Source organism: Amblyomma mixtum, chromosome 5, assembly GCF_055824585.1.
Source record: "Amblyomma mixtum isolate Tamu chromosome 5, ASM5582458v1, whole genome shotgun sequence".
In the NCBI taxonomy this organism is placed as follows: domain Eukaryota; kingdom Metazoa; phylum Arthropoda; class Arachnida; order Ixodida; family Ixodidae; genus Amblyomma; species Amblyomma mixtum.
Window position 1 is genome coordinate 124,193,335 of NC_143016.1, and position 17,883 is coordinate 124,211,217.

Consider the following 17,883-nt stretch of genomic DNA (forward strand, 5'->3'; position numbering starts at 1 on the left):
CTAACTCCGAAAAACGCTTATCCAGAAGTGGTAGCTTGGGAGTTAGCTAAAAAGCAGCGAAGGTGCTGCCGCCGGTCTTGTACTACCGCCTGAGCGAGCGCTTTTACAGGTTTTTTTCTGTATCGAGTATCGTAAGATACACGATACACTAAAAATGTATTTTCGATACCGATACTCCGATACTCTAGATTTCAGCACGCGATACCTAATACCGATACACAAAATGTATCGAAAGATAGTATCGAAGGTACATGTATCTTCGATACTGCCCATGTCTGGCCCGTACACAGGGCGGCGTCTTTGGCAGAGCTGTCTGAAGTATATTAGATAAAAGTCCTCCTGGTTTCACTGCATGTATATTGATTGGAAACATCAAAATACAATTCACCATGGGTTAGCTACTGCACTTCCTTGGCCTCTTTTTTAGCAACTTTCGGCTCTACGTGGCCTTCGGTACCTGCGGTTACTGAGAATGCCATCCGCGTCTTTGAACGGCACCACTATAGCCACGTTCACAACAGGCTTACACGACGCTTCTGTGGTACGCTCTCCCTTTCACAAATATTTCGGCGAATGGCTTTCCGTACAAGCCCTTTCCCTTTACCTGTAAAAACAACTTTAAAGCGCCTGTATAATATACGTGCGCGGCAGCTTTAATCCTAAAATCCTGTCTTAAGTACATAAAGTACGAAGGGAGGGTCGTTCGGAAATGAACCGCAGTATAGCAGAACATGAACCAGGCGAAAAATACTCTGCCATTGCAAGCATTTTTTCAGGTCGTATATAGTGTAACATATTTCGAGGTGTTAGGGTATAGACGCGTTTTTTTTTTTCGTGCTTTTGCCCTGTAGTTGTACTTCAAGACACCGGGTTTCATGCTCACAAGCTCAAATAAGAAGAAAATGTTACCTTTATCTGGCATCCAATGCTGGACGAATGAAAACTTCATCCCCACTTTCCATACGGGACGAGTCAGTGGCACACAGGCTCATGCACACAAAGCAGAACCTTCGCTAGTGCGGCCGCACGGGTTCCACAGTGATCAAGCTGCACATGCTGTCAGACCGAACGCACATCTTTATAGAGGGCAGAAGATATCTCTCAGTGCGAAGGTCACCTAAAGCATCAGTTAGTAGAACACGCTCAGAACACTGAGCTGATGTGACACCACTATAATGCCAGATTTCCATCAAATGTGACTCCGCGCTTCTTTTCTTGCTCCATGTCGCTGCATACTGATTACAGGTAACGCAGTCCACTGTCCATGGAGCTAACACGCAAAGGACGCCCGTACCCTGTGGAATTTCAGGCCCCGTTAAAGAACCCCAGGTGGGCGACATTAATCCGAATCAATCCACCACGGCGTCTGCAGTACTCCTTGTGCTTACTCGGTACAATCTCTCATGATTATTCAAGCCGTTGATTTCTTATCCTGGATTGAGTTCTAACAGACGCGTTATGAGAAGCCAAGACGGTCGTTGGAAATACGCGTCTTCTTCTCTAATAACAGGCCTCGTAACAAGTACGACCTTGTGGAGCTCACACAAAAGTAAGGCGCCGGCTACGCTTATTGAGATATCGGTCAGGAAGAAAAAAAGCTTTTATTTCTCGATCATTTCCGCATTCATCTGCGCAATGACATTTTACCATTGACGTGTTCTCCTTGGTTAGAGGACACAAAGTTGCAACTGCCAAGAGCGTTGCTATTGTGCGGTCGTCTTCCAGCTTCGTTATTTGCACGTTTCGCCGGCACTCTTACTGACGCATCCCGGACCTCGTCGCATGATGAAGACAATTTACAATGACGTCCTCAATGTGACTTACATTTCACTAAAGACAAGTCCACCTCTTTCGTCTGTGGTCTTGGTCTTGCAGCCCTGTTGCTTGCTCTCTGATTGTAGTGGCCACTTCCACAGTGTCTGCAACAGTGTGCTGGCATTGGCGACGTGGCCCATACATTGGGTTCGTTGGTATAGTTGAGCACAGTCACTGAAACCAATCCTTCAATGTGCACAGACACCATAGTTAGCAAAGCTTAATGGAACATTAGCAACGCTAGCACCAATGGTTCAAACACGTAGCGCTAGCAATGAAACGGATAACTACAGGCGAAACATTTGTTACCCTATGGCCAAGACACTGTAGACCTGAGCGGGTTGAACTCGTGGCCAGATTCTACATTCTCAAGGGAAGGTTTAATGCGCTATCATTAGAACCGCCCCCCCCTCCCCCCTGGTCGGAAAAATCCATCCCTCTCTCCACTTTCATAGGGGAGGGAGGGGAAGCGGGAAAGAGAGAATGAAGAGAAGCGATGGGTGGCAGGTCACAAAGTGGAGAGGCGTGTCACACTGTGATCACTGGATTAGGTAAGCATTGCGGAGAGGGGGTACAATTCGTCACACTGTGACTGACGTACTGGACGCGCCACCCGCTCGCACGGTCTGTACTCGTCAGCGGCAGCGGCTGGTTCTTGCGCGGGGAACACTGATGATAATGCATAGTCTGCCGCAGTAATCGCCTGTGCGTGTTTTGTGAACGCCTCACTTGACTCGTGTTTACAAAGGAGCCACCATTCTGGTACGAACAAATGTATATTTTCCGTATTGCCTACATTTTAGTTGTCATAACCTGATGTAGTGCGGAGTTCTGTACAGGGGTTCTTCCTACCCATATTCCTTTCCATGAGACTTTTCCCTATCAAAAGCAGCGACCAAGGAGAAGGTCCGTGCGAATTTCAGTTGCGTGAGTAGCTAGCGTCCCCTTATGAGAAAAGCACACGCTGTCGTCAAGGGCTTGATTCGCTTCTCTTTTGTGCTTTCGTGCAAACGACATAATGTTCGCTACCCCTTCGTTGTTACAGTGTCAAACAAACTGGGTCATAGTAGTTGTAGCTGGCATCGGTCTTTTTAGTATCATGTCTAGCGGTAAACGGTTAGTAGAACTATAGTTTATTATATTCTCGTTGACCATATGGTCATGGGATTGCGCAGTCATTCTTTCAGTAACCTTGATTCCAGGCTCATACCTCTAACCTGATTTTTAGTTTGTAACTGATAGTTTCGAACAACCTCTAAGAAAATAACTGCGACTAGGGGCGTTGTACTCACATGGTACATTATTTTTACACCTTTAAGTAAGTAGTTAATGCTCTACAATTAAAACTAAGTGGTTTCCAGCCCAAGAAATCTGGGCTGGCCTGACTCTGTGCAAGATTCGAAGTCGCGGATGCAAATCACGACTAAAATGAAATAAAAAGCAGCATAACAAACGAAATTGCACACAATTGACTAGAGTCAGATTGCCTACAAAGGCCTTGACTAGCAGGTGCCAAGCCTCACGGTCGAAAATTATTCGTCACCGGCGCACCTGCGACATTGATTCAAAAGGGCACAGTCCGCGGCAGGTCATTCAAAACGACCTGATTTCAAAGTAGCCTCTGAGCGTAGCAGCTCCTTACACACATCGATTCCAGCCTAAGAGAACAGAGTATATCTGTGCATTCATGTGCATTAGCGATACAGAAGGTTGAGGGTCCAAAGTTACTGACTAGATGAAACGCGAAATCCCCAATGCAACCAGTCTTTCGGTTTTGCATTCTTCAGACCATGCAGCAGAAGAGTTGCAGCTACGTCTGAAGCTGTAGCTATAAGGTGCATGAAGCTAACGGCATGAGAGCGAACAATGCCTCTAAGACATGGTTCTGCTATTCGCTCCACAGAGCTTAACAACAAGACAAAAATAATAAACGCCGGAACACCTTAAGGAACGAAGGTGTCGATTCCATCCATCAAGATACAAATGCAGCAAAGTCTGCTTAGTCAAAGCTCATTTGGCGTAGCCCTGAGTCTAAACTTCTTTCGAGGCACCGCACGATAACCGGAACTTCAAACGAGCTCCATGGTAACCCCTCAGCTTTCTTCTAGCGTCTCCTCTAAGTAGATTACATTTATGGGGAGGCGTAAGCAAAATGCGCCCTCTTTGACACCATAACTGAACGTACAGTATCCACGCAATTGCTCTGAACCCAAGAAGACTAGCTGTTTCCGATTACATAAAACTAAATAAAGCAGTGCACCGCGAAAACACCCTTTCACAAAACATGTCATGTTGTGGGAGTGCAGAGGGCACAGGCAAATGTTTTCGCCGGGCTCGAAACGTCATTACGTTACATTATATGCATCCGCACTAATATCGTATTTCGTACGTGCATTGTACACGATGACATCTTCAGTTTAAGCAGCCCAGCTTGAAGGAAAAGCCGTGTGGGGTGGACAGTACAGAAGGAAGCAACATTAGAACACAGCAGCGAGATTTTCATGGCTCGTTGTCGTTTCTGTTCTTTTGCTGCACTTTTCGGGGGTCCTCGGGCGTCCAGACTTTGGCGACCATGACGTTGCCGGTTGGGCTCTGTTTCTCCGAAGACCATGACAACGAATGGCCAGCCAGTGGAAGGTAGGAACCGTTCAGAGCACCTGAGAAAACATACATTCTTGTAAATCGACGACTAGGTGTTATTTTTTAACTGCAAAGCACCGCTTTTCCTCCACTAACGTCCGTCCTAAACGATACGCAATCCTGACCTGTCATATCGTGACCTGTCATATCGCTTCAGCAGTAGCGCCTTGCTCTTCATGGCTGGTATTTTAAAGGTTACAAAACATTCAAGCTTGAATGAAAGATTGTTTTCTTTCAAATGTTTTTACAAAGATGGCAGCATCAGTCATCGTCACCTGGAATGTAACGTGCGCTGACTGTGCAATGTCAGTTCACGTAAAAAACCTCACGGAGCCACAATTAGTCCAAAGGCCTTCTCTACGGCGTCTCTGATAGAGCACGAACATCTTGTGGACGTTAAACCCCTCATAAGACATCCAAGGTGTGTCTTCCAGTGCTAACGGAGACGATGGCAAGTGCAACGAAAAGCTCGACTATGGCAAACCTCATATGGAACACTTAAGACAGCAGTCGCATGCGTATGCGAATCCCACTCCTCCGCTGCTGCAGATTTTCGCTCACGCTGAAGCCAATTACAAAAATGAATACTATAAACTGGCTACTGTTTCGCTGTCACTACTGAGCCAGCGAAATAAACTAAGTTTGCGTCTGCGTTTATGCGTGACAAACACTACTGCTATAACATATCGTCCTCCCTAGAGCGAAGAAGGCATACTTTCCAGCATTCCTACGACAGAACCTGCCAACATAAACGCTCAGGCGTTGAGCATTGCTCTAAACTCGGCAATAGTTGCCGCTCTCGCGCGTGCGGTGCTTGTCTTGCTTCGCGACGTTACGCCTTTGGAGCCTCACTCGCCTTCCTCCATAGCTTTCACAATGCTTAGCCTTGCCACACACAGTACGAGCGCTGCTTTGCCTCCTCTGTTAACTTTGCAGAAGTTCTCTTCGCTTGAGCCATCCAGCCGCTTTGAGCCAACGGTAAACGTTGGTGCGGTGCCACAGCGCCCCGCTTAGAGGGTTTCAGGGTCATCGAGGCACTCTAGCACCGCTCGGAGCACGAAGTGCGCCTATTTCCCTCCCCCACGAACCTTCGCAGTGCTTCTCCACTACCGCGACGCAGGCGGTGCCGAGCGCGGCTACGCACTGAAGCTGCGCTAAGGCGGACTTTGTACTGACAGCTTGCGCTGTAGAGTGCACGAAATTCTCATCCTTTGCCCTTCCATTTCACTAAAATCCATGTGCTGGGCGAGTTTCGGCGTTCTTTCCTTTCGGTGTTGTTCGTGCGCTTATGTAATACCCCTCAGTGGGTCCTTAACGTCATTGTAAATAAATCAATGTAGGCAAACAAATAGCTCCGAGCCTTGGCTTACGAGTTCCGCCACAAAACTCCCATCGAAAAGGGATCAGTACAGACAACTCCGCTCAGTAAATATGCTTGCTTTGGCTACTCACTATAATGGTATGAGAAAGACTGCGGTTCAATGAGGCAAAAATACAACAAAGGAAAGAGAAGAAATGCAGCTCTCTACGGATGGCATCTTCCAGTTCCATGTCCTTGTGTTGTTTGCTTATGTAAGTGGGGAAGGGGGCCGGGGCGATTAGATTACACTTTGAGTCGACGCCCCTAAAGGTTCCCTAAATTTGCAGGCGCATCTGTAGTTCACGGACAGTGAGCGCTCCATGAATAGCAACGGTCTCTACGGACGTTCACCTTATGAGAGCCATTACGCGCGATGTAATGCAAGGTCAGCCTTTCGACATAACTCCTCCACTGAGTGCTGTCTACGGGAATAGCCCGCTCGGCGGCATGCCGCGGGCTTTTGAGAATGTTCTCTCGCTTGAGATACCTTTGTTGCACTGCACGATGACCTTCTTGGCCTGCTGCTCCTGTATCTGCTGCTGGAGCGAGTCGGCGGGGTGTCGGCCCGAGTCGACCAGCTCGGTAAGGAAGCCGATGTAACCGATGGCGAGCCGCAGCGTGTCCACCTTGGAGAGGCGCTTCTCGTACGGCAGCGTAGGAATGTGCGCCCGGAGCCCGTCAAACGCGTCGTTGATGGACTGCATGCGACGGCGCTCGCGCATATTGGCCGCTTGCCGCTGGTGGGCGACCTGCTGGGCGCCCCCTCCGCCCCGGTGCGTGCTGCCGCTGCCGCCGCGCTTGCGGGAGCGCCGCGGCCGGCAGCACTCGTCGTTCTCCTGGTCCGGGTAGCTCTGCAGCAGGCGCGCCCCGCCCAGGCTCTCCAGGTGCTGCAGGAAGCCCCGGCTCAGGTCGAACTGGTCCATCGCACTGTCCCCTCGATCGGCCCCCGTCTCAATGGACAAGGCCGTGTCTACCCGCTTCGACGCTGCCTTCTGTGTGCCCTCTCGATGACCTCCTGAAGAGCAAGAATTCAAATGACCAAAAGAACATTTTTACCCAAATCTGGGAGATTCTATTTCCCTGCGAAACTTTTCCTCCGTTAAATGCGTGGCTGCCTCTCTGAGAGTGCACTGAAATTTCGAAGTAAAAATGAGGACTCAAATCGAGGGGATTAAGTGAGCTCTCATATCGAGGAGGTTAATCTTGGGCCACCCACTGCAACGTGTAGCGTAGCCGCTGTCTCGTTTCTGGCACGTAAAGATCTGTATCAACTGTGTCATCTATTAACGTTGCAGCAACAGAGGATAACAGCAGGCCCCGTGCAGCCCGTGCTGCACTCAGTCACACGTCATTACAAGGTGCGCATACTTTTTAGGGATTCTCTCGTGCGCTCTCCCTCCTTTTCTGCAAGAAACTGATCAGTAACATCACTCTGTTTGCCACAAAAATCATTTCGTATTCAGTGAGTCTCTTGTTATAGGGCGGCTAGGTATAGAGCGAAGCCCCGAAAAAGCCTAAAAAAAATGGCTACAGTCCTCTCGAAAGAATAACTTGTTGATGCTATTCAGCGCCGCTACCGTAATCAGCCTCTCGCGAGTGTAAACATCAGCGAAACCCAGAAAAAGCCTAAAAAAATGGCTGCAGTCCTCTTGAAAAGATAACTTGTTGATGCTATTCAGCGCCGCTACCGTAATCAGCCTCTCGCGAGTGTAAACACCTGTAGGAAACAAGCCCGTATTGATTTAGAGCAATAGGATAGAGAATGTCTTCCCTAAAAGTGTCTATTTTTCTTTGTTTGTGTGGTTCTTTCTTTTCTTTTTTTTTGATTTATTAATTTACTTGTCTGTCTGTTTGTTTGTTTGTTTGATTGTTTGATTGTTTGTTTGTTTGATTGATTGTTTGATTGTTTGTTTGTTTGATTGTTTGATTGTATTGTTTGATTGTTTGTTTCCGTGTTTGTTTGTTTGTTTGTTTGTTTGTTTGTTTGTTTGTTTAATTTCAGGCCCTGGTGTGCTCCGAGCAGGAGTACAAACAAAAATTAATACACTCTAGCGTCAATAGGAGACGTAAAATAATTCCTGATTCCGACAAAAAATTGGCAATGTCAAATATAGTTCACCCTACTTTGATATCCGAAAACCTGACTGCAGTGGAGTGTTTTTGAGCGATACTCGATGCTAGAAAAAGACATCAGCGACGCTACTAAGCTCTTCGTGCCGACAATGGCTTTGCCCAGCAGCAGCAACTTTGTAAAGCAACCACATACTTCAAACTAGAGGCATCTTGTACCAAACATTCAGTTCATTACCTCCCTGTTAAGTCGTACAGACTACTCCGCTAACTGGGCCGAGCGTTTTAAAGCGCAATTGTTAGTAGATCACTCCCACTCTATCCATACCCCTGACGTGACGTCACCTAAAGCGCGCCTCGAAAAGAAGAGAAAGAGCAATCGCAAATTCACAAGTCGCAAAATCACAAACCGCCCAAGCTTTGAACGAAATAGCATGCAACAACCGCGCTGGATAAGCGCATTAACTAGAAGCATAATCGTCCATGCACTTTTTTTCACCGACCACCCCTTGAGTGCTCAACGATAGCGCTGCCCAGTGACAAGTGACAGAGTTTCTAAAATGCTTCTAAAATTTCATTTCGTGCATTGAAGTTCCACTGAACCGATAGGGTCATCCCAATTTAGGAATGAGAAGCTACGAAACACAGACAATTGATCGAGATGCATGCCTCCACGTTCTGCGAAACTGCATGTGAGTAGTCATCTCCTTTCGCCGTCGTACGCTTTCAGCAGTGGATGAACGGATTCTCTCTGTTTATAGCAGGAGACAAATGTTCGGTTTTATATTTGAAATTTGCGTCAGTGCACGAGACTGGCCAAATAGAGGGGAATATTTATGCGTGCACAAACATGCCTAAACGCCCTTATTCTTAGCGAACCTACGCAGATGACTTGCGCGACTTATGCACCTTGTATCGATTTGAAGCGCGTCTTTTGAGTGTTGTAGGTCTTCAGTATCACTCACACTTAAGCAGAAAGATCCACGCCATCATCAGTGGACGACTTTTTGCTAAAATGGTATCGACGATTGTAGGTGTCGCGAACATGTGCGGAAAGAGGTCGGGCGAGCCGGAGAAACAGCCTGTCAAAATTTACTACCCGGAAAAAACTGCCTTATTATGACAGTCTCAGGGGGGTGCGAATAAACTTGAAAGCAAGGACGAAGTAGTTGCTTCTCCGCATGATCTCAGACTGCGCAAACTTTGCCGTTTGCTTAGCCTGAGTTGTGTACATTAGTGGCGCAAATGGAGAGGAAGCTCGAGGGACGACATGAAAAATTGCATGACCTTTTAATCAGCCGTAGTTCAATACCACGTCTCGATCAAAAAGAGTGAGCGGCTCGCAGGAAGGGCGGTAGAGCAGCATTCCACTGAGTTAGTTTCCGAACGCAATTAGCTCTACACCACTGACAACAAACTTCACAAGATACGAAGGATTCAGTCAGTGGCTAAGACACCTCTCCACGAACTTTTCCTAACTGTTGGGGGAAACGCACTTATTTTCTTGTAGGAAGAAGGAAGTTTCTCGTTCCCGGCCGCCGCGGACTGCTTTCAAGAATTTTGCAGGAAACCGTGATTCCTAGCTGTGTGCGCTCTGCAGTCTTTAAAATGTCGTTTTTAAGAGAAAGCTACACGAGTGAATTAATTTGTTTAACTGCAAAACTTGATACATACCAAAGTTGTAATGGTGCCGTTGAAATGCAGCGTTCGCGGTTGTGCAGCGGCCCTTTCTTTTTTTTTTTGAGTGAGGAATACAGTCGCTTCTGTTCATTGCAATCTGTTGTGGTACTTAACAGAGGCATACTATAGTTTTTAAAAAAGCTACCTTCGTCATAATGCTCAATTCGCGCAGGACCGATAGAAAGTCAATTGATGAAGCATCAAACACAAACGGATACGTGAATAGGTTAACCCGAAGGCAACTCGTATTGGTGTTGCACTCTTGGAAAACAGTTCAGAAGGATTTCTCCTCTAGGATCTGCTACCCTTACAATTTTTTTAAATAGAAAAATCCTATAGACCAGTGTGCAGATAATACAAGTCCCATATACAGTCTATAGACAATTTATAGATTTATGGCCACATACTTTTAGTAGACTTTTGTGTGTAGAATGTCTACAGATTATGATTAGACAAAAGTAAATATCTATACGAGGGCAACAGAATCTAGAGCAGTCATCTGTAAAGGGTACAGAAAGCTAAAATGTCCAAAGATCTCTTGGAAAGCAGGCAAAGAAAACCTGAAATGCGTACCGCGGGGTACATAACGTTAAGAGCACAATTAATTCATAATTGCCATGAAAATTATTTCGAAACCCTAAAACAGTCATTCATGACCATTGCAAAAGAACAGCCCTGAAGTACAACAAAAAAATTTATATGTAAAGACAAGGAAAATGTATCCTACCTCACGAATACCTCACGACACTTCATGACGCACCCCACAGTTGGCTCCGGGTATATCGTAGGGATCGGTAAGTAGTTCGATCTATTGATAATTCGATATTCGAAGCATGGCGATAACGTTCCCCGTAACGTGGAAGCAATAGCACTGTGCACCCGCGCCAGTGGCGCGCCTCCTGAAGCGACGCACTATCGGTGACAAAAGTGGAATACTCAACTCGGCGGGAGCCGGAGCAATGGAAAACTGCAGTACTTTGGTGAGCTAAATCACGAAACATTGAAACGAGCCAAGCGGCATGCCTGCTGATAGTAAAGGTCACGCATTGGCTGTATGGATCACAGATGCCGCCTGTAGGGGCGTTGCAGCGAAGTTTTCCGTTGCTCCGGCTCCCGCCGCATGAAGTATATCACTTTTGTCCCCGATAGTACATTCTACTGACGTAATGGTAGTGCGTTGCACTCTGGGTGTGGCTAAGGGTAGCCCACCTCGCATCAAAGCAGCAGCGGACGGTGCTTTGGAACTAGTCGCCGATTGTCATGGCTAATTCTGTTACCAGCATACTAAAACCCCAACAATATCTCATTAAAATTTACAGGGGGTTCCAACAGTGCGTTGTTCAGCAGAGCACGCCAATACTAAGAAGTGAAAGCTCTCGAGAGCCACATCACCAAACTTTAAACGGAACCACTAACTACACTGTCAAGGGCATTGTAGCGGTGATTTCATTATCTGCAAATTATGCGGAGGGCAAAGCAGCACGGCGAGTGGGAAAGTGCTCTTCGCTTTGTAGAGCAACGCAGCTCCTATCGACAGATTCAGATGAAGAAACCAAACATTGACTATATTGGGTGCACGAAATGAATTCCACGGGATTTTCGGGAGCCCGGTCCTAAAAAGCAAACTTTACACGACGTATTTGCCAAATATATTTATGACTTTTGCAAAGTTTTAGGCGTATTTAATTGGTTTCCTACACCAAGTGCTATCTATAGGTATGGCTTAGGCGGTACAGGAGCATTAAGGATAAAAACAAAGATGCTATGCATATCTTCAACCTAGAACTCTGCCATGCGTGATTCCACTCTACTATGCGGATGGCCCACTTGGAAGCGTGCTTCGAGACCTCTCTCAAGATGCGTACGTAATGCTTTCAATTCTTCAAATGTCTATTATCTCTTCTATGTCTCAGAGCACTATCTCAATCTGTTTAAAAATTCATTTCAGGACTACTACATCTTTAATGGTATGCAGAAAAGCAAAGATTCATGGGCGTCAAGCAATGAAACTTTCAGTGATGAGCGACCTCTTACTGCTTCCAGCTACCTACCTGCAGACCCTGATATCTTATTTGCAAGTTTTAAAGCAGCATAGCGCTCTATATATAGAGATGCATGTACAAAGCTTCCTTCAGAAATTTCGAAAGACCCCACATGTCCTTGATTCTGCGTTTCAATTCTGCTACCTGAATGCAAACGCTTCACAAGGACATGCAGCAGTCAGATGAAAATGTTCACGCTTTCTGTTTGTAGTATCTATGCCACCTCCCGAACAGAGAGAGAGAGAGAGAAAAACTTTATATGAACTGCATTCTTCAGATTTCACTCAAAATAGAATGTTCCAAGAGAGCCCACAACTTCGTTGCACATTTCCTGGCAATTCTGAGAAGCTGCAGAGAACTTCAGCGAAGGTTTCGCTCAGTTTCAGCGGAAATGAATCTTGAACCAAAGAACTAAAGTTCTTGCAAGCTCTCTACCGAGATGACTTTTTGTATCATGAAACCGTAATCGACATCATTCACTACTGGTGGACTGTAATTACATTTGTAACATCATTGTTTATGTGTCCACCAGTCTGAAATTGTACATATGCGAGCTATCACAAATCGTACCTTTCGGCACAGCAAGCAAGTTGTTGCTGATAAGTGGGGCCACACTCTAAAGCGAAATATTGAAAGCAAGTGTATTCTCATGCCGATGTCCTCAACCAGAAAATAAAGCCGCATCGGCTTAGAACATTCTAGAGTTGATATCCATTTGCTGCCTTTGTGTTGCAAAAAAAAGTAATGAATTGGTTATTCTCGCATTAGAGTTCTTGCAGAGACAAGCCTGTGATTGCGGGTCAGTTACTGAACAAAAAACCGTTATTGCTTATACAAGTCCCATAAACAGGACCGTCCTTAAAACGCACTGTGATTGCTCTGGTTTTTTTCCTCTGTACAGTGCGAAAATCAAAAGGAAGTTCTCATTCTTTCGTGCCCTAGCTGAGAAAGAAGAAAAAAAATGGGAGATGGTCTAGCATGTTTAAGCGCAGAATATGCGCCATTCTACGGGGTGAACAACAACAACAACAACATCGCGCAGTAGCGCTAGTTACGCTCGGCACTTTAGGTCCTTACGTGCGAAAGGCATTTCAACTTAAGACCATTAACAAAAAGTTCTTTGCCCTAAAAGCCTTCTGCCTAAAGTCCTTTAACCGGTAGGCAGTTGCCATCAAGGCCTTCATCCTAAAGGTATTTACCTTAAGGCCTTTACCCTTAGAATTTACCGCGAAGGCCTTTACCTTGAAGACCTTCACACAGGTGAAGGTCTGCCTTGTGTGCACACATGGCAGGTGGACCACCTACCATGTGTGCACACATGGCAGGTGGACCACCTACCATAAAGCCGGCTTCGTACACGTGCGCAACACATTAATCAGAAAATGCGCCTAGTAGTGCTTGTACACTAAAACATCCAGCATTTGTGGATGCAAACATTGGAACGTGTGCTTGTAGAGATTACAACAAATTTCAAATCGCCATGCAACCGTTTCGTATCTGATTGTGGTCGTTTTTCGTAACTCCAATGAATTACATGCATCAAAGCTGTTACTGAATGATGACAGTCGCATAAATAAAACATGAAAAACTCCAATACAACTCTATGGCGGAATGAAAACCTCAAAAATCTGCGAATTCATAGGCAAACATTTGCTTTGGAAAACACCTCTGAATTGACCTCAAAGTAAACTACGAAATAACACTACCCTTTAAATGATATTAGCACTAGCAAATATATAGTGAAATTGGTTTCTGAGAAACGTAAATCACGTAATAATTGTCTCACACCTTGGTGGACACCCCAAACGCACCGTAAGTTGAGAGGGAGGTGAGAGCGAAAGACGGAACAAACAGTTGCCGTAGTCGAGGGCTCCGGAATAATTTCTACCACCTAGGGATCCTTAACGTGCCCTGACATCGCACAGTACACAGGCGCCTCTGCGTTTCGCCTCCATAGAAACGCGGCCTCCGGGGCCGAGTTGGAACCCGGGAACTCCGGCTCAGTAGGCATAAGCGACTGCGGTGAGTAACAAATATACAAAGATAATGCATCGATAAATAGTATGCTGTAAGTGCATGAACTCTGCACTTCCTTTTTTGCCACAGAAAAGCAATATTTTCTAGTCGAAATTCAAGTGCAATCCTTAAAGATCCTGCTCAAGGGCGACTATCTCCGCGTTCCCAGGTGCCCCAGAACGTAAAGTATGTAAGCCTACAACTAAGCAAGTATACCTACAAGAATACGAAAGCAATCTGCGCAGTGTGCATCAATGACCTTGCTAAAGAAAACGTGGTCATTGCAAAGTTCAAAGCTAAGGTCAGAAAGAAGAGCACCAAAGTTACGACATACTTGTCACATTTCAGCAGCCTAACTGTTTCCAGACATTCTGATTGGCGAGTTCTTGCCATGTATCCACCTAGTCACGCGTTTTTGGCTCGAACCACTTTAGTCAAATGGCATAGGTTCAATAGATTAAACGTTACTGTAATCTGTAAATAGTGAGCGTGTATTCATATATTCTGGCTCCCTCTACTTTAAGTAAAAGTAGTTCGAGTGGAGTTTCTAGAGGAGTCTTCAGATATCGCATTCACAGCGCACTCACGATCTCACGATCTCTTCAGTGTTGGGGACGAAGTAACCACAATTACCAGAGCATATCTGCAGATGTTTTCAACTGTTCAAGTATACTTCCTCGCACTTTTAAGCTGTGCATGTGTTCAGCTTTGAGCTACATATGTTCACAGGAATGCGCGTTCTTAAGCAGCAATGATTACCCGCACCACTTCTGGAACTCTTTATCATTATTTCAGCTCACTCGGTGTTCCTGGCCGGCGTGAAATTCTCTGGCTAGCAGCTGGTTTCTTTGTTCGTTAGAGCCCGAACTCCTTCGTTGGATTACAAACGAACTATTCTTGTTTACTTTTGAAACAAGGCGCTGCACGTGCATACACAAAAAGACAGGACTACAAGCACAGGCTCCCTTCATCTGTCTTTTCGTGCGTGTCCAAGTAGCGCCTTGTTTAACAAGTAAATATACAGGACCAAATAGCCCGACAACATACGTTTCAGAAGTACTGAGGGCAAAACGCTTGTCTAGAATATGTTCTGGGAGGGTTTCCAGCTGAGCACGCGATATCTAGCGATAACATTTTGTTAAAAATTGTCTGGATGCAAGCACGTGCAGTTAAACTCGTAGAATTTCATTGTCATTTTTTGTCTTCTTTGTCACCGCGGCTTTGGGAGCTGCAGAACACAAAGTTCGGTCGTTCTAGACATGTGTTTTGCCCTCTGTACACTTTTCTTTATACAGCACACTTGCTGAGATATAAAGTGCTTAGAACTCTCGCCGCCCTCAGCAGCCGTATCAACAAGTCGAGCTTATCAGTAGAACTCTAACACAAGCGAAACGATTATGCAACCAGAGAAGAACGTCAAAAACTTGATCAAGGTTAGCATACTCTTTTACCACACCTAACCTCTTACTCGGAAGCGCTTACGTAGGGTTGTTTTGGAACACCGCTTTGTGAAAATGGCGATTGGTAACCTCTTCACTGTTTATGCTGATGTTTTGTAAAATGAGGAAAAAACCAACTATATTATTCGCATAAATGAAAATCTCCATGGCGATCTTCCTTCACCGTTACCGTACCTGGCATGCGGATGAGTGCGCTTAAATGCCTTTTCATTTTACATCTTGGCATCTGCAGTCCCATAAAGAACCGTTTAACGGTAATTTTGTGGACACAAATCAAACTTAAGCTTGTATGCTTTCTTTGTTAATAATTATCGCTCAATAGATCCACGAATTTCAGCACTCTATGAGGAGCCGCTCTCGATGTAGCAACAGTCGAGATAGTGTTGCACTTAACCTTAAAATGACCACTGTTTCGTAATTACATTTCTTTTAAACACGAAAATGAATGAAAATCATTCAAAGGGAAAAGAGGCGGCCATTTTAAACATGGCGGAAGTGTCGGCCCAATAAACAACCTTGTTGAGCAGAGTTTGAGGCAAAGCTGCCATTTCGATAACTATATAATTCAAACATTATTATACGATTCTATTTACAGCACTCCAGTACTAACCTGCTTTCTTGTAAGCCTGTTCGGCCTGGTGGGGTCACATGTCTTCTTTTCTTACCGCTTCCTTGCCGCTGCTGAGCAGTACGACTTTCCGTGGGTCGGCGACATCAAAAAAGCGCGTTATGTGACTCTAGTAACGTCCGTTTTGCTGTGAATCACTCGCGATATTCATTTCCACAAACTGTCTTCCTTTCGTCTTGCAATCTTCACCACGGTCTTCGGCACGCGCCATGACATCCACCAAAGATTCAGACCAGAGCTCGCAGGAGCATACGGCAGTCCGGTCCAGAGTATCGATTAGTCCGAAGAGGGATACGGGTGCGTTCCCCATGAGCGCCGACGCTCCGCCCCCGCCTGGGGTGACGTCTTGCGCGAGACGGCCCAATCAGGCACGAGAGCTACGAAGCAGCGAAATCGATTTGGATATGAGGGCGGAGAAAACCTGTGTTTTTCGGAAGCTTCGGTATACTTTCCAGTGTCCGCTAGCTCTCTCTCTCCCCCTCTTTCCTCCCTCCCTCGGCTCCACCGCTCCGAGGTTCGCCTCAGTCGTTCAGTTCAGCTCCCGTTTGGAGGGAGAGGCGGCGAGGGAGGGCAACATCGGAGCGGCACCGCAGCTGGTTCAATCTCTGGAGAGAACTGGCACCTGTCGCGGCGTCGTTCCTTGCGTGAGCCAGAGCTGCTTTGTGCGCCGAGCGCGCGCGGAGTCGATAAATGTTGCCTACGCGCTTGTCTCAGGTGTGCGGAGACAATGGCCAATGTACGACTGTTGCCTTCCTCTCTCTTTCGTGGGTGGTGCGCGGCGTTCGCATTCGAGAGGCCAGGTGGCCGGGTGTGTTGACTGGGTCCAGTTTGCGGGAGACACGCGGAACCGAACCGGAACGTCGGCAGGTGTCCGATGTCACAAAACTAACGACGATCGATTGACTTGGCCATTAGCGTTCCCCTTTACTCAGATACGTCAATATTTTATTTTCTTCTTTCAGGACGACAGCCGATTTAGACTAGATAAGGTCGACGGAAAGCTTATCAGCGCGCACACTCGTCGACTGCCCAGTTGAGACATCCAAGGCGTAACGGGGAAGACCTGCGATGACGTAGTTCTGAATACATTCTTTCGTTCCCCGACGTGTTTAGGACATGAGCGGGTTTGCATTTTCGAGAATGATGCGCTCGTAGCGTGGTCAAGCTCCATCTGTGTTGTTTCATAATCGTGCGGAATGAAGCAGAGATTACGTTGAATAGAAGCAGCTTTTGTTGGGATGCACGCCCATTTCTATATGTGGACTTAATAGCGGCTTCCTTTCCTTCGCGAGAAATTACGACAAGATCGAACTGTTTCCTTGTTCAAGGGATGCACTCAAGATGGCAGCTCGAAGATGGGGATCTTCGTTACCAGCAGCATATCCCAGTTGCGCTGCCTAAGATTTGACACGAGAAATCGCAGCCTCGGGAAAAACTGCATATGAGGCATCCCGCAGTGAGTTCAGGCCGTGACCCTGATCTTTTTGGAGTGTGCAATAGGTGCGACAGCGTGCGATATAGTACAGCTGCAAATTGCATCCAAAAAGCTTTTCATACGATTTTGCTGTTTATCATACGAAGGCTAGTTTAGCGCACACTTTCGAATTTCATTGGTACGCGTTCATGAAGGTTGTCGGCTACAGTCAAGTGCTGTTTTAAAGCTGCAAATGACAGTTAAAGATAGCTTAGCCGCAGAGACAGGTGCACACCGTGATTTTCGGCTTTCAGATTTGCACTGAAAACAAATACAGCGTAACTATTGTGCTCATTTGCGTGAAGCTGTTTAGGAAGTCCTGACAAGAAGAGAAAGTCGAGTGCACTTCACATTCTAATCTTTACATGGAATGTTACAGACCCGTGATTTAAAAAGAACGATCAATTTGACTGCACTTCGATAATATATACAACCTTCGGCCATACATACAGTATAGACTCCGTTTCATCGTTGACATGCAAAGTTAAAGACGCTATGACCGCCTTCACGTCGCGATATCACGGAGATACGTCGGCGCTACACGTCTGCCACTGTTCCCACTGCAACACAGACAAGCAACCGACTGCAGTTGCCATCGTGGAATAAATACAACGCCCCCCCCCCCCCCCCTTGCCTTTCCTAAAGTAAATAAAGCTCGAAAGTTTTTGCCTTTACGATGCCACAATGCTTTTTTTCAC

General features: G+C 46.2%; 1 protein-coding gene across 1 annotated transcript; it reads right to left on the reverse strand.

The window, feature by feature from the left end:
• Positions 1-1,604: 1,604 nt before the first annotated feature.
• On the reverse strand, positions 1,605-16,328 carry LOC149343604 (pancreas transcription factor 1 subunit alpha-like). Its single transcript, XM_089545968.1, has 3 exons — positions 15,694-16,328; positions 6,303-6,830; positions 1,605-4,472 (listed from the first exon to the last, which is right to left on the reverse strand). The coding sequence occupies exons 2-3, from the start codon at positions 6,736-6,738 to the stop codon at positions 4,315-4,317; spliced, it is 594 nt and encodes a 197-aa protein (XP_089402094.1). The 5' UTR covers positions 6,739-6,830; positions 15,694-16,328; the 3' UTR covers positions 1,605-4,314.
• Between the last annotated feature and the right edge of the window lie 1,555 nt (positions 16,329-17,883).